Here is a 14226-nt window from a genome sequence, read left to right as displayed (position 1 = left end):
GTTTCAGAAAAACAGAAAGCAAACCTCAGCTATGACTTTACTACTGCTAGTGCTTTCTGAGATACAGCCCTTGACTCTGTCGACCCAAATTAAATTGAAGCAACACGTGTAATTTGATAGAGTTTAATTGCCAACTAACAGCTTGGAAAAATGGTGTTATAACAGCTATGAGTACTGTGGAAGTAGTGGCAAACATGCTGCTCTCATTGAAAAAGAACTAAAATGTCATGTTGACAAAGGTTTTGATAACAGCGAATCTACTCCAGTGTTTTGTTAATAGAAACAGGTATACAGCAGATGGTACTGAAGTTTCATGTTTTCTGGGGCCTTACCTTAGTGCAAATGATTAGATTTTGAAGAAAACCTTTATTCATCTATTCCACTTTACAAATAAAGTGGTCAATGCAAAGGAGCAGAAGGAGATGACACATGCAGCAATCAAAAGACTCTGACTGTGTTTCAGAAGAGGACAGCAATGGCTATGAGTCATGGCTATGAGTCAGAAAGCAGATTTTCTTACATACGATGATTTTGTTGCAAAATCTGGTTAGCGCTGTGTGTAAAAATGTATCCCAGGGTATGCCAGAGCTTTCCTTATATTGTGCTCTAGCAAGGTTTGGCCTTGTTTCATGAAGCATTTCCTTTGCTATTCAAGCCATTTCATTTTGATCAGTTTTATTAGCAGAGCTTTGTCCCAGTGACACCAGCAGTCACGAGTAAGCAAATGAAATGCCAAGGATCACAATGTAGAAAAGGTCAGGGTACAATCTGGTGGTTTCTGTCTGTCTTAAATTCTGTGTATGGAGTGTTCCTGTTAAAAACTGTTAAGGAATACAGCTACCTGCAAGCAAAAAAGGGCAGGACTGAGCTGCACATAGGAAATGGGTGTGCATCCATTTCCAGATCTTTATGATCTGAAAATGGAAAAAGATAAGGTTACATAGAAGTTGGTACGGAGTAAGAAACTGAGATGTATGGAAGGGGCCAAATCATGCTGAGCACTGCAGGCAGAACTTCAGTTTGATTTTTCAAGATGAGATGAAACCAGTGAAGGTGCCTAAGAAGTGTTTGGAGGTTGTTTTGAATGATAAATATGGACAAGCTGAGTTCTAGAGATGGTGTAAAATAAGTGGTGAGGAAAAGCGGGAACAGTCAAGATACAGTCAAGGGAACAACAAGAATTTGAGGGGTTCCTAAAATAAGTTACTGGGGATACTGTAAGCAGTAACAGGCAGGGCTCTATTATGACATTGAAACTTAGGGAATGTCAAAGGGGTTACTCTCAGTACATAAGCCTAAGGGATAGGAAAAATAGTGAATCTGCCAGCAATTTAAGAGAAAAGAGCTGGAATTTCTTTGACGCCAGCGGAGTTTCTTACAGTGGTGATACTACTAAACTTTCCAAATGGCTCTGAAAATATTTGTTGAAGCAAGAGTTATCTTCTTTCAGAAACAGTTTTGCATTCCAAGAGATAATACTGTTAGAGCCCTCAGTGTCGATTTCCATTCTGTGACTATTTCTGAGGTGACTAATTCCCATGGAATTTCAGCAGATTCGACCATGTAAATACCTTTGCTTCCTTTTGAGCACTTGTTACCTACCTGCTGTTAATGGATACATAGAGACGCGTTCTTAACTGATTTAGCTCAGATATGGAACAGTGCGAAGGCTTCTAGGTTATCACCCAGAATATTTGAAAAACATCTCTGATAAGAATAAATAAAAATAATAGACCATATATTTATTTTTTCTATTACCATTTGGGGGGTTATTTTTGTAATTAACTGTAACTGAATCAAACTTTAAATTTAAAATTAGTTAGGAGTAATATCTATCTCAGATGTTATTTAAACATTTCCCCTGCCAAGTCATGTTATTTTGAACAACTGGTGAATGAGCCTCTTGAAGAGGTCTCTGCAGATCTAAAGATTAATGCCAGTTGCTACAGCATGAGACATTCCAATTCATCCTCTAGAAACCAATAGAGAACACTGACCGTGCTTTTCTGGAAAGATTCAAGCCGTCCTGTCAAGGGAGGTTTACATTAAGCTGCAATACAAAATTCATGTAAGAATTTAAGGGATTCAGTGAAATCATAGAACAATCCTAACCCCCTTCACCCCTCCCTCAAACAAACAAATACCATTTAATACAAGTGAATATCAATGCCAAACAAGAAAAAGGCAGTGAAGCTATAGCTCATCTGGGTGACTTCAGCATAACAGAACTGCATGCATAAAGGGAGTTTAAATGCAGGAAGATTCTGAATGCGAACAAACTAGAAATTAAAATCCAGCAGGATGCTGATTAAAAGGGAGGATGGAAAGTGCAAGCAGCTAGCTGGTAACAAACATCAGCTACGGCAGATGTGATTGCCATTAGCTCAAAATCAATGTTAAATTACAGTCGGCGTATGTTCTCACAAGGATGGCCTCAGCTCTCTGAAATCAGGTTATTCTGCAAATGGAAACTTCAGAAAAGGATTAAAGATAGGATTGTTTGGCAGAGGTAGAGAAACCTGGTGTCTGATAACCGTGGGTAAATGTTCAACCGTGGTATTCTGGACAGCCATCCTGCAGCTCTGAGTGAGCAGCCTTATATTTCACGGGAGCCACAGTTAAAGTCAACAAAGCCTTTTATGGATATGAATGTAAGATTCAATGATTTCACTCATTTCTAGGCAGTCAAAGCTTAGTAAACAGCAAAGTATCTGCTGGTGACAAATCTTGAGAAAGTAAAAGCAGAGTCCCAAAGGTATCCAGATGGGAAGAGCATTTAACTCTGAGCAGCACTTTCACAACAAGAAACAAAGTGATTGCAATAGCAGGTATCATAAAGTACTGGGACACAGAATATTAAGGTAGTAAGAATGAGGAACTCTGTTAAAAAAATAAATAAATAATAATAATAATAAAATTAAAAATTGCACAATTACCAAAGCTGAATACAATCTCAGAAAGCTGGAGTTCCAAAATGAAGGGATTTCAAATAATAACCAGCAAAACCACAAGTAGAGAAGAAACAGTATCATCTAATCAGGGTGCTGAGAGCTGAGGAATAAAGAATGAAGTGGATGAAACTGATCCTCAGCTAAGACTTCTTAAAAGACGTTCCTAGGCAACAAGGGCAGAAGGCTGACTAATAAGACTGACCAGAACTGCCCTACAGCAGGAAAGCTTCACAGTAGAAGAGGTTTAAAGAATAAAAAAACACACAACAGAAGAACCCGAACTGTCACTACTTGGCATCCTGCTATTCCTATCTCACCATCAATTATATCGTGCAACCTAAGTTTGAGTAAATAGTTTGCTGAAATATATTTTTAGAAGACAGATATAGCAAACTATTGCTATAGGGTCATAAATTTTGAGAGAAATTAATGTGTATGTCCATGAGTTTATTTCTCTCTTTCTTTGGGACTTGTGTGTGTGGTGAAACATTGAGTTCAGTTTTATTTTAGCTGATTTAACTACCCTTACCATAAGCAAGTTTTGAACACCCATCTGTACAACATACAGAGTATTACAACTGTATTCTTGGAGTATGGTACATGCTTAGAGAAAGATCAGTTGCTATAGTAGCAAGTCAATTGTAAGATACTAGGTGGCTTTCCTTAGTCATGAGCTATAATAAACTTAGGTAAATAATTTTAACGTTTTAATTTTGGTATAGCCAAGTGTAACTAGAAACTATAAAATTTGAAGTAACTATAGTTTATTACTTAATACTGTGGAGCAATTACAGACTGTGAAGCCAAAATGAAAGCTACAGCAAATTCAATCAAGTTACAGTTGTATATAAAATCTGAGGGCTACTGGAAAGTAGGAAATAATAGGTAAATATTTTGGTTTTGTCACACTTTACACTGTGACTAGCCATTGTCTCTGTATCTATGCCATATCTGTAACAGACCGTCTGTTTACATGGATTGCTCAGCATTCAGTAACTATTGAAAGCTCTTATAAGCAGACAGCTGGGGGCCTGTAAGAAACCAGCGTGCCTTCATGCATATCTCCCAGTAGACAGGGGCACATCCTGTAATGAGCACAAATTAATAAGTCTTCCAGGAACTCTGACAAACAACCGGGGATTGAATGTGTATGGAAGAATTAGCTGTTCTTGCTCAAAATGCTGAGTTTTCAAAGTCTTGGCATGCAGGAGCGGTAGGGTTCTTCAGCTATCTTCTCCTTTTCTAAAGAGTGGTTTTAGTTGAGATGTGTCTAGGAAAGCTTTACAAAGCACTGACTTTTTAGGACTAGATCAGGCCTGTTAGTGCAGAGATGTAGCGCAGAACTACCAGAGTAGCAGCACTTCTCTATTCTCCTGCTGTTTCACTCAGACACCACGGCTCCATTGCTATGGTTCCATGGAGGTTATGCTACTATTATTTTCCTTTCCCAGAGTATTGCCGTGTCCTGTGCACAATCATGACCTGTGTAATTTGGCCCCTACAGTTCAGAAATGATGTCTTTATGGAAAATTGGTTGAGTACCTCCATTAAAGTAGAGAAATCTTATTAAACTTCTAATGTTAACAACTTGGTCATAGGAATACAGGATGTAAGTTACAATGACAAAATTGTCTGGGTAACATAATGTGTATGAGTGGAGATGATTATAGGATTTGTACAAAAGGGAATTCGTTGCTGGCTTTTTTTTTCCTTATATTTTATACTAACAGTTAATACCTCTGTTTTACCCTGCTGGGTTGAGATACAGAATCTTCTTGGCATTAGCAGGTACTTCTTGATTTATGAGTTTTCAGTGATCAGCGATGTGAAGTTCCTTCCCATTTGTGTTGACTGGGGGATGTTATTTGAATATTAAATAAAACATTGTTTACTCTCGTAACAACATAGATAATATCTGAAAAGATTATTATCCCTGAGGATAGGAATCTCCCTGTGCAACAGTGACTAACATGAGCCTGCATCTGAAAAGTCACAAAGCACCCAAAACTCATAAGCATTAAGCTGACCTCCCATTCTTGTGTTGTGTCTCCTGTTGTCTTCTTAGTGCACATTTTCTGTTATTTTTATCATTGTCCAGATTGAATTATAAATTCTATTATATATATATTTTTTTTTAAGTTATCCCAAATAAAATTAACTGAAAGGAGACTGTGGAGTTCTGTTACTTAAATCACTGAAATATTATCCTTACTATATTTGGTACTGGAAATTGAAAATTGAAGGTGTGGTAGGGAATAGAAAGAGGAGTGGGAATTTGCCTTTGAATTTCAATCAATGTGGGGCTGAGAAATCTTTTTAAAATAAACTTTTCTTAAGTAATGACCTTCAAACCTTTGATTCTTAGTGTTAGCAGATCATTTATATAGCCAGGCAGTAAAAACAGTTGGGCATCATTGTATTTCAGTGGCATGGGAACTGCACAGAACTTATTCCATCAATAAAATCAGAATTACTGCCATGTAGAAGTGACAGTCTGAGTTCCCATGTACCAGACATCCATGGCATTAAAAGAAATGATTTTGTCTGGAAGTGAAGCTGGTGAAGTAAAGGTACCTTATATAACATTTCAGAACTGCTGTGCCCAAACTCCTTTAATGCATGGGCATTTTCATCTGTTTACCTTTAGATTAAGTAGTAGTATTTAGTAGTATTCTCCTCAGAGGTCAATGCTGAATACTTGAATAATCCTCACAGATGTTTGTAATGTAAGTAAAGGAGATACTGTCATTCCTACAAAATAAACACATAGGATAGAAATAAAAAATCTTTCAAAGATACTCAAGTGTAAACAGAGATTCTTGTAAGAAGTACATGGAGGACTCGTCATATTATAAAGGCACAGAAATGGAAAAAGTCATTGTAAATTACAGGGGAAGGGGAAGTTGGCAAGTCTGTCATTTAACATTCTTGAGGATAAATGATGTAAATGATGAGTGGGTTAGGAATGTAAGGCTGGCAAAAGAAATAGACTAGTCCAAGAGTAGAAAGGGAGGACAAAAGAGACCTAAAAGCTAAGGCAGCAATTCTGAGCTCTCTTCAGATTCAAGTCAAAGACTATCTCTGAAATTTCTAACAGACATACGAATAGTCTCAAACAACAACAACAAAAACAAACAAAAAATAACCAACAACCTCATTAGCAAAACAGAAGATGTAAGTCCAGTGATCAAACTGGAAGCCGTGGAAATGAAGTATGAAACCAAACGGTAACATCAGATGGTAGTTCGAGCATTTTACCAGAAAAGGGGATGTAGCACGTAGGAGTTCAGCCAACGGAACAGAAAAGGAGACATAGCAAATTCCTCACTATCTTGAATCTTTAAATCAAGATGTAATATGCTCGTTGGTTCAGTTTCTTGACTGTGGGTCCTGCCCCTCCTACCCCTCCCCTACCGTCAGAAAGTGCAATCAGGGAGTTGTGAAGCGCGGAAAATTTACTGCGCTTTTCCTTCTCTTTGCACACTCTTACTCTTCAAGGTCAAGTAACTTTCTCCAACTCCTTAAAGCTCTCCCAGATTACTATATAGATTTACAGTCATCAATAATTCTTAAGCTATTTTAGAATAAATCATGAAAATCTAACTTAAATGAGAAACTTCAACCTACAATAACGGAAAAGGGCTCATCTAGTTCTGGTCTGTATATTTAGTGACAGAACAATGAAACAAATGCCTCGTTAGACAGATTAGTTGATAACAGTATGTGCTGTTACTGGCTGTGACGGTATGTTTTAAGCAGCTATTTGTAATGAAGCATGGAACTATTTTCATGAGGGATAAAATTTTAATGTTCAGTTAGGAATGCATTTTGTACTTGGCTGTTTCTGTAATACGTTATTATTTTTACCTTGGGCAAATTCTGAGTACTGCATTTCCTGCTTCTGTTTTTCTTTCTGCTTTTGACAGTAAGTTATTATTTCCTGTGATGATCAGATTATTTTTGTGTTAGGATATGGGCTATGAGATATGGTTTAGCTGCTACGAGATTTGGTTTAGTAGCTTAGTGGGTAGTAATAGTGATAGGAGGACAGTTGGACTAGCTGATCTTGTAAGTCTTTTCCAACCTTGTGATTCTATGATTCCATACCGACACTGAAGTCATTCTCTAGATAATGATCAAGATCCACTAAGAGGTTCTAGTAGTTTATCTGAAAAACTTGTGTGTAAATTCACCAATATATTAAATATGCATGATATAGCCTTTACTTGTATTAATTGTATCTAAATGTAACAAACTTTATACAAATAGTTTAAATACTATATTTTAATCCAGACAGTGACATCTCATAATTACACTGTGTACCCTGGAAGATTGCATATTACAAGTTCACTCATGTCTTTGTATTGAATAGGAGCATGTAGGTCTCCCAAAGCATCATCATTTTTGCTTGACCTGCTGTTTTCCACATCGCTAAGTTCATGATCGGACAAGTTACTTGGTAAGTAGGAGCACACTTGAGTTACTGACTGACTTTTTTCTGTAGAGGTCTGCCCTTTTTCTATATTCAGATCAGTATCAGAGCTAACTTGTTCACTTCTCAGTATAGATGCTCGTTTAATACGCTGCTCAACTCTGTTCTGTTCCTTATCAATCTGGTGGACTTCCTGCTCTTCAGCTAATAATCCTGCCCAGAGAGAGGTGTCATTAAGTAAATCGGCAGATTCACCACTAGTTCCTTTGCTGTTTTGCAAGCCATGGTTTCTTTTCAAAGAAGAGACTGGTGATGAAGACGAATGCACTGGCAGAAAATCTGATACACTTTCAGCTCTTTCACTTGCTTTTGAAACTCTGGACCTGCTGGATTCCACTTCTGTGCCTGACTGAGGACGGTTTGGGCTTTCAGGCCAGAGAGGTTCAGGACTGCTGTCAAGAGCTTCCAAGTCTCTGTCTGTACACTCAGCACTGGTGAAATCTTCTGAATAAACTATGTTGTCAGGACTTGCAACAAAGTCATCTGAGTATATGAATTCAGAGCTATTTTCAGTAGTCCTGCTGGGGCTTCGTTTCTGATCACTTGCAACAGAAGAATTATTGTGCTCCATGATTTTATGATGGGTTAAGTGTATCGCTTCCTCATTATCATTATTTCCCTTCACATTAGCATCTGATGCGAAAGCTGCTGGGAGCTGAACTTTCAAGTCATTTTCTTTATGAGCAGACTTTAATATAGTTTTCCCCAGTAAGGAGGATGCTGTTGCTTTGCATGGATGTTCTTGGCTTGCAAACATGTTGTTCCTCAACGGACTTTCAGCAGCCTGCTTCTGTAGGTCAGGGAAAGCATCTGTACTGGGAAAGTACTCTTTGAGAGGAACGTTTTGCAATGAAGTCTCAACAGTTTCATCAACCTCACCATTCTGCTTTGAATGGTCTCCCTTGCTACACAGCCTGTGAGAAACCACACACTGCTCTCCAGCATTTTTGAGCAGCTTTCTTTTGGATAATGGGCTTCGCACCTTCAACATCTCCATTTGTTTTTTTCTGTACTGTTCTCTCCTTTCAAACTGTATCAGCTTATCAGGATTGGTTTGCTTCAGCCGTAGCCTCAGTGTATTTGTCAGCCCATACAACAGTTTCCTTCTGGGAGATGTGTTTTCCTTAGTTTTGCAGTTTCTTTCCAATTCTCTCTCCCCATGGGGTGCAGCATTTTTAGATCTTTTCCCAGCCTGAGAAGACCCTGGTAAAGTAGTCTGCTCCTGGCCTTGCTTCAATTGAGAGCTGGTTGCTTCACTGCTCCCGCTTGGCCTCACCGGCACCTCTGCAGGCTTGAGGGCAGGGGAATGGCTGGATGGCTGTGGATGTGTGTCACAGTACCCTGGGGTCTGGTATAGCCAGGCCAGATGAGGATGGACAGCAGCAGGTGTAGCAGAGCGTGTGAGCACTGACAGCTCTGCCAGCAAGGCACTGAGCAGTGGCAACTGTGCCAGGGTGCTGTGGAGTTGCTGGGGGCTGCTGGGGTGTAGCAAGGAGGGTCCTGCACTGGGGTGTGGGGCGCTCTGGACCTTGCTTTGCTCTTGCGGGCTTTGTACCACAATACGATCCCAGTGCCCCATGGCTGCTGCTAGTGGCAGACGAGACTCAGCCGGCTCATGGCTGTAATACAGCACAGGAGGGCAAATGATGTTGCCGTCCTCCTCGCCTTGCTCTTCTTCTTCATCCACCTCCTCCTCCTCTTCCTCATCCTCCGGCGCAGGAGAGGCGCGGGGCGGCGTGGCGGGGCCCGACTGCTCCCCGGCCTCCAGGCTGCTGAGGCTGAAGCCCAGCACCAGCTCCCCGACCGTGCGGCCCTCTGCGTCTCTGAGAGGAAAGCGGCCGCGTCGGCCCCAGCGAACGGGCTCCTCGGGCCGCTGCAGCACCTCGGCGGCAGCGGGGGCCAGCGAGATGCTGCAGCTGCCGAGGATCCGGGGGGACTCCGCACCGAGCCCGGCGGGCAGCGCCAGCAGCAGGGCGCGGAGCGGCTGGCGGTCGAGCGCGGCGCACAGGGAGCCGCGGAGCCAGCGGAATAGGCAGCGCTTGCCGCGGCCGAAGGGGAAGGCCCGTCCAGGCCGGAGCAGCGGGGCGGAAGCGGCGGGGTGCAGAAGGAGGGTAGGGAAGCTGAGGAGACGCAGCGCCACGGCCGGACGCAGCGCCGGGCCCGGGGCCGCCACCTGCACAGCCTCCACCAGCACCTCCAGCGCGAACAGCCCCTCGTCGCCGCCCGCCGCCGACATGACGGCACCTCGCGCTTGAATACGATGGAGTTTAAGTGTAGCTCTCGCGAGAGAAGCGCGGCTCAGAGGAGGCCCTTTGGTTGTTGTCTTGGCAACGCGTCCTTGCAAAGGGCGCTGGGAGCTGTAGGCCGGGCAGGGCCGGGCTCCTTTCTAGGACGGGCTCCCACACGTGGTCTCCCACGTCCTCCAAAGGTACGCAGAGATAGAGCGGATGAGCGCTGCTCCGAGGCCTCCTAACCTCTACCAAATCACAAATGCTTTTTAGAGAAGCAATAGAGAGAAATGAATAACCAGCTCTTCACTGTTAGTCAGTTCCCTTGATCGCTGTTATTTAAAGGATGTCTTTCCTTAGCTGTTCTGAGAAGACAGTTGAGGAGTTGACCTGAGTTGTGGCCAGGGCTTCAGTAGTAAATAATCAAGTTCTTCATAATTTCTCTCCTGCCTCTATTCTGAGCATGTGAGTCTAAGGACTAAAGCAAGTCATTTGCCATCAACACTGCTAGTGTTCAGGTATTCCCATTGTACTGGCGTTGTGGCAGATGAAACAAATGGTCAGCCTGTGTCCATGACACATTTGTCTCCTGTCATCACTTGTCTGTTTTCCTTCTGTTTCCTTTTCCTCCAGCCCTTTCCCATCCAAGGAGGGCCTGACAGTTTAATTGCCATTCTCTGGAAAGAGAGGATGACAAAAGACTGCAGATATGTTGAGGGCAGCAGGCATATTTAGCACTGGTCAAACAGCTGCTCAGCAGTTCCATGTGAATCTGACAATCAGCCTTACTCTTGTATTTCATTCTGTATGTGCAATATGAATCAAATTACTCAATACCCGTGAAAACTTTAGGTGTGAATAAGCAGTGTCAGTCAGTAACAGAACAAGTACTCAAACAGAAAGGTACAGATTTCAAGTTTGTTCCCACTGATGTCTTCTATTAACTCAGTGCTCCGATCACAGGAGCACATTTCAGAATAAACAGAAAACTACATTTCATTGTTGTTGCAAGTTAGTGAAAAAAAAAAGTCATTTCTTTTTCCAATAGTCCTGGGGTTTGATACTCACCATTGTAAGGAGACTTGTGATAACACGCTTTTAGATTGCATGTCACAGAGGAGCTCTTTAGGGACTGGGCATGCTTCAGAGAAGCAGGATTATAGAATCAAATTTCATTACCTGCTACTGCCCTAAGGACAGCAGGTACCTCTTATGATCTACCTCAGGTACATTCAGTAAACTTTTTTGAATAGCTCTCTTTCTTTTCAATGTAATCTCTCAGACTAGACATCAATTTGTCTGGGTTTTTGAATGTCTGGAAGAGTGAGAAATGTTGCTGAGTTGGTAAAGTCTTTCAATGACCTTATTTGTATTTTTGAAGTGGTAACGTTTCCTCTCGAAAAATTCCAACCCAGACAATTGGTATCATTAGCAGCAGCTCAGCAACTTTTGTTCAAATCTTTTGAGTGCTCTGAAATGCCTCTGCTTTGCCCTTAACATCTGTAAGATTTCAGATAGATATATGTATTGATCTTGCTACACGGAGAGAGGTCTCTCTGTACAGTTGTATACCTGCTTATGGGTTAGGAAATATGACTCTTAAAAGAAACACTTGAGAAAACATGGATTATGCTGAATCTACAATGACAGTCCCCATTCTGGTATCATTATTTCTAAAGATTGCACTTTTTACAGATCAAATGCCAGAGTGAAGAGCTGTTGTTCACTTGGATGTAAAACAGCTCTTCTCTATGCAGAATCTGTAGGGCTACACTTGGAATCTGTGCAAATATTTAGCCTGGTGGCACTCTGATTCAGACAGGGGTCAGACAGTCTGCTGGAATATTCAGCTGCAATGTAACAGCAGTTCTTAAAATACTCCAACTTAAAATACCACCCAGAGAAGATTTATTCAGTCTTTTCTCAGTTGTCTGTTGAGTCAGCCACTTGTCAAAGGGCGATAAACAGGAAGAAATTCAGGAATAAGGGTGCAGCTTTTGATAACTCTTAGTTTTTTGCTATGAAAAATGAAGAATGATAAACCACATAAGCTTTTTCTTTTCCCCCCAGAAGTACTTTAGATTTCTCTCTTGAATAATCCAGAAAATATTTCCAAAAGGAATAAAGTCAGATGGAAATGTTAAACCTATTCAAAAATTGCTATTTATGTGTGTTTCTGTATATTTTGCAGAGTTTGCGGGGATTTTTCTGTTTCCAACATTCAAATTCTACTTCGTGCTCCTTAATTTTGTGCTGATTCAGATCTGATGCTGTATGGAGCAGTCTAGGAAGGGCTCTAATGGTATTATTAGGACAGGTGCTTTATAAAATCTACTTAAAATGGAGGATACTGGGATCTCTCCCCAGTTCCCAGGGTGTACTTTCCTGTCCATAAGATATCCCTCATATTGAGTGGCCAGAAAAGCTGGCACAAAGCCTGTTCAGATGTCCAGCTGCCAACCACTTTCCTTATGTTGCTACCCTAAAGATGCTTGTTGACTCCTCTTACTTCAGTTTGATAGCTCTCGTTTATTTTTATGCTCTACTATCTTTAGCAGGCTTTGGAAAGTGTTTAAGTAAACAGCATTGCCTTAGTCACATGGCCCTTCTCCATTTGGCAAACACCAGTTTGTTTCCCGTCTCTTTAAAGATTTCATTGCCGCCCTTTGTGTTTTACTTTCCCAGAATGGTGAGAGTTAAAGCTCATGGCTTAGTTACTTCTGCAGAGTCAGCAGGGGAGGCACGCCGGATTGTTTTCTCATTACACTGGGGCTGGGAGAATTGGCCTTTAAGGCATGTGTGAATCTGTGGCTTTCACAGCCAACTTGGAAATGCAGCCCATACCAACTCGCCTTCTGGTTCCAAATCTCTTCGACAATTAATGGGGCTGTGGCAAAACACAGCTTCTCCTTCTGTACTGAGAAGTCTTCAGCATCTTTCTCGGCTTTGGGCAAATTCAGTCTGAGCAAATAGTTGGAGAAAACATCAAAAAATCTGGCAAGTACTTGAGGGAGAATGACTGTGAGAGCCCAGAGGAAGCAGGATGTCACAAATACAGGAGCTTAGACAACTATATTGAACATGACAATGAGACATATCCATAAGGGTCATGCCTGAGGTGATTTCCTTTATTTAAACAAAGGTCTTATTAAAGCCAATAGACATTTTGCTTAAAACTAAACAACAGTGAAGAATCAACCTTAGGATTCAGACCACTGAATATTCCTTGAATAATGCCCAGCAATGTACAAAGCAAATATACTTAAATAACTGGTGTCATTAGCACATGCAGGCTTTACCATGAGCCTTTCCACTTACTTGTTATAAAACATGAACATCATAGACTCGCTTGGTATTAATCGAAGCCCTCTGGGTTCATGTGCTGTCATTCAACACTAATTAATGTATCATAATTTACTCTATGCCATTCCCTATCCAATAGCTGGGAAGCTCTTGGAAAGTTCTCAAAGAGATTGGTTTATTTTATTTGGCTTCACTATTTCAGCCCATACCTGTCACACACATATGTGTTGAATGACAACAGGATTCCAGGTGCGTGGCCATCCGAGGAGGACCACTTAATCATGACTGCGCAGCTGTGTGTGCATGTGTTCGTGGAGCAGAAAAAATACATGCCAGAACTTTTCTTCAAGGTATGGGGGCCCTTTGTGTAGTAATTGTACAGAAGGGTAAGTAAGTCCTCAGCCCCTCTCCAGGTTTAGAATTCTCTCCATAGGCAATGATTTTTCAGGCTCATCACCTCCTACAAAGCTACCGTTTAAAGCACTCTTCTGGCTCAAGCTGGGAACCACTAGGGGCAAATTGCAGTTCAAATATCTGACAGAGCCTCTGACAGTGAAAGCTCTTGTGAGCCTCAGGATGGTTTCTAAAGTCAATTCAAAAGTGAGATGAGATTTCATTAGAATAAAAAATTGGAGACGTCTGTAAATATTTGAGTAGGAAACAGTACTGTGTGCATTGTACCATCACACTGATGACACTAATTGTTTAATCTGCCATAATTATCATTGTAAAGTATGTTTTTTTTTAAGGATTTACAATACAGCTGTTTTGTTTACTGCACACACTCAACCTCTAAGCTGTTTTTCTTTTCGCTTTAAGATAAAATTAATACAAATTTCTGTTTTGGGAACTCTTCTGAGAGAGCAAATAAGAGCCAAGGATGTTGTTACAGCTGAGCTGCAGAGCTGGACCAGAACCAGCCCCCTCTGTTTGTTCATGAGGGCTGAGGGATACCTGAGGGCCTGTGCCTGCTAGGAAGGGGACAGGAATATCCCATCCCACTTAGTGAATGGGAGGTGTGAAGCTGCTTGTGGAGGTGGTAACAAGAGGAACCAATTACCTCTGTATTCTTCACATCCCTTCCTGTTTTCCAAGGAGACATGCTGGCAAATTTGTGGCTCAGTAAGGTGGAAAGATGTTAGAGGTGGCTCTCTAATGAACATCTGTCCCTGACTTGCTTGGCAGTGGGATTTCAGCTCTAAATATATGGTCGTTTTCTTGGCCAGTCGTTTTGTTTCAGGGATCTCAGGAT

The 14226-nt window shown here is 41.4% G+C and overlaps 1 protein-coding gene across 1 annotated transcript; it reads right to left on the bottom strand.

Annotated features, from left to right (window-relative positions):
- Positions 1–7226: 7226 nt before the first annotated feature.
- Positions 7227–13257, bottom strand: MAP10 (microtubule associated protein 10). The gene is given in 5 exon segments (XM_072332206.1): positions 7227–9743; positions 9745–9830; positions 9832–9912; positions 12524–12632; positions 13184–13257. Coding segments are annotated over 5 exon segments (2832 nt in total). The 3' UTR covers positions 7227–7261.
- Positions 13258–14226: the final 969 nt, after the last annotated feature.

The sequence above is a fragment of the Excalfactoria chinensis genome, chromosome 3, assembly GCF_039878825.1.
Source record: "Excalfactoria chinensis isolate bCotChi1 chromosome 3, bCotChi1.hap2, whole genome shotgun sequence".
Lineage (NCBI taxonomy): Eukaryota > Metazoa > Chordata > Aves > Galliformes > Phasianidae > Excalfactoria > Excalfactoria chinensis.
The sequence above is the reverse complement of the archived record's forward strand: the minus strand, read 5'-3'. Positions and strand labels throughout refer to the sequence as shown.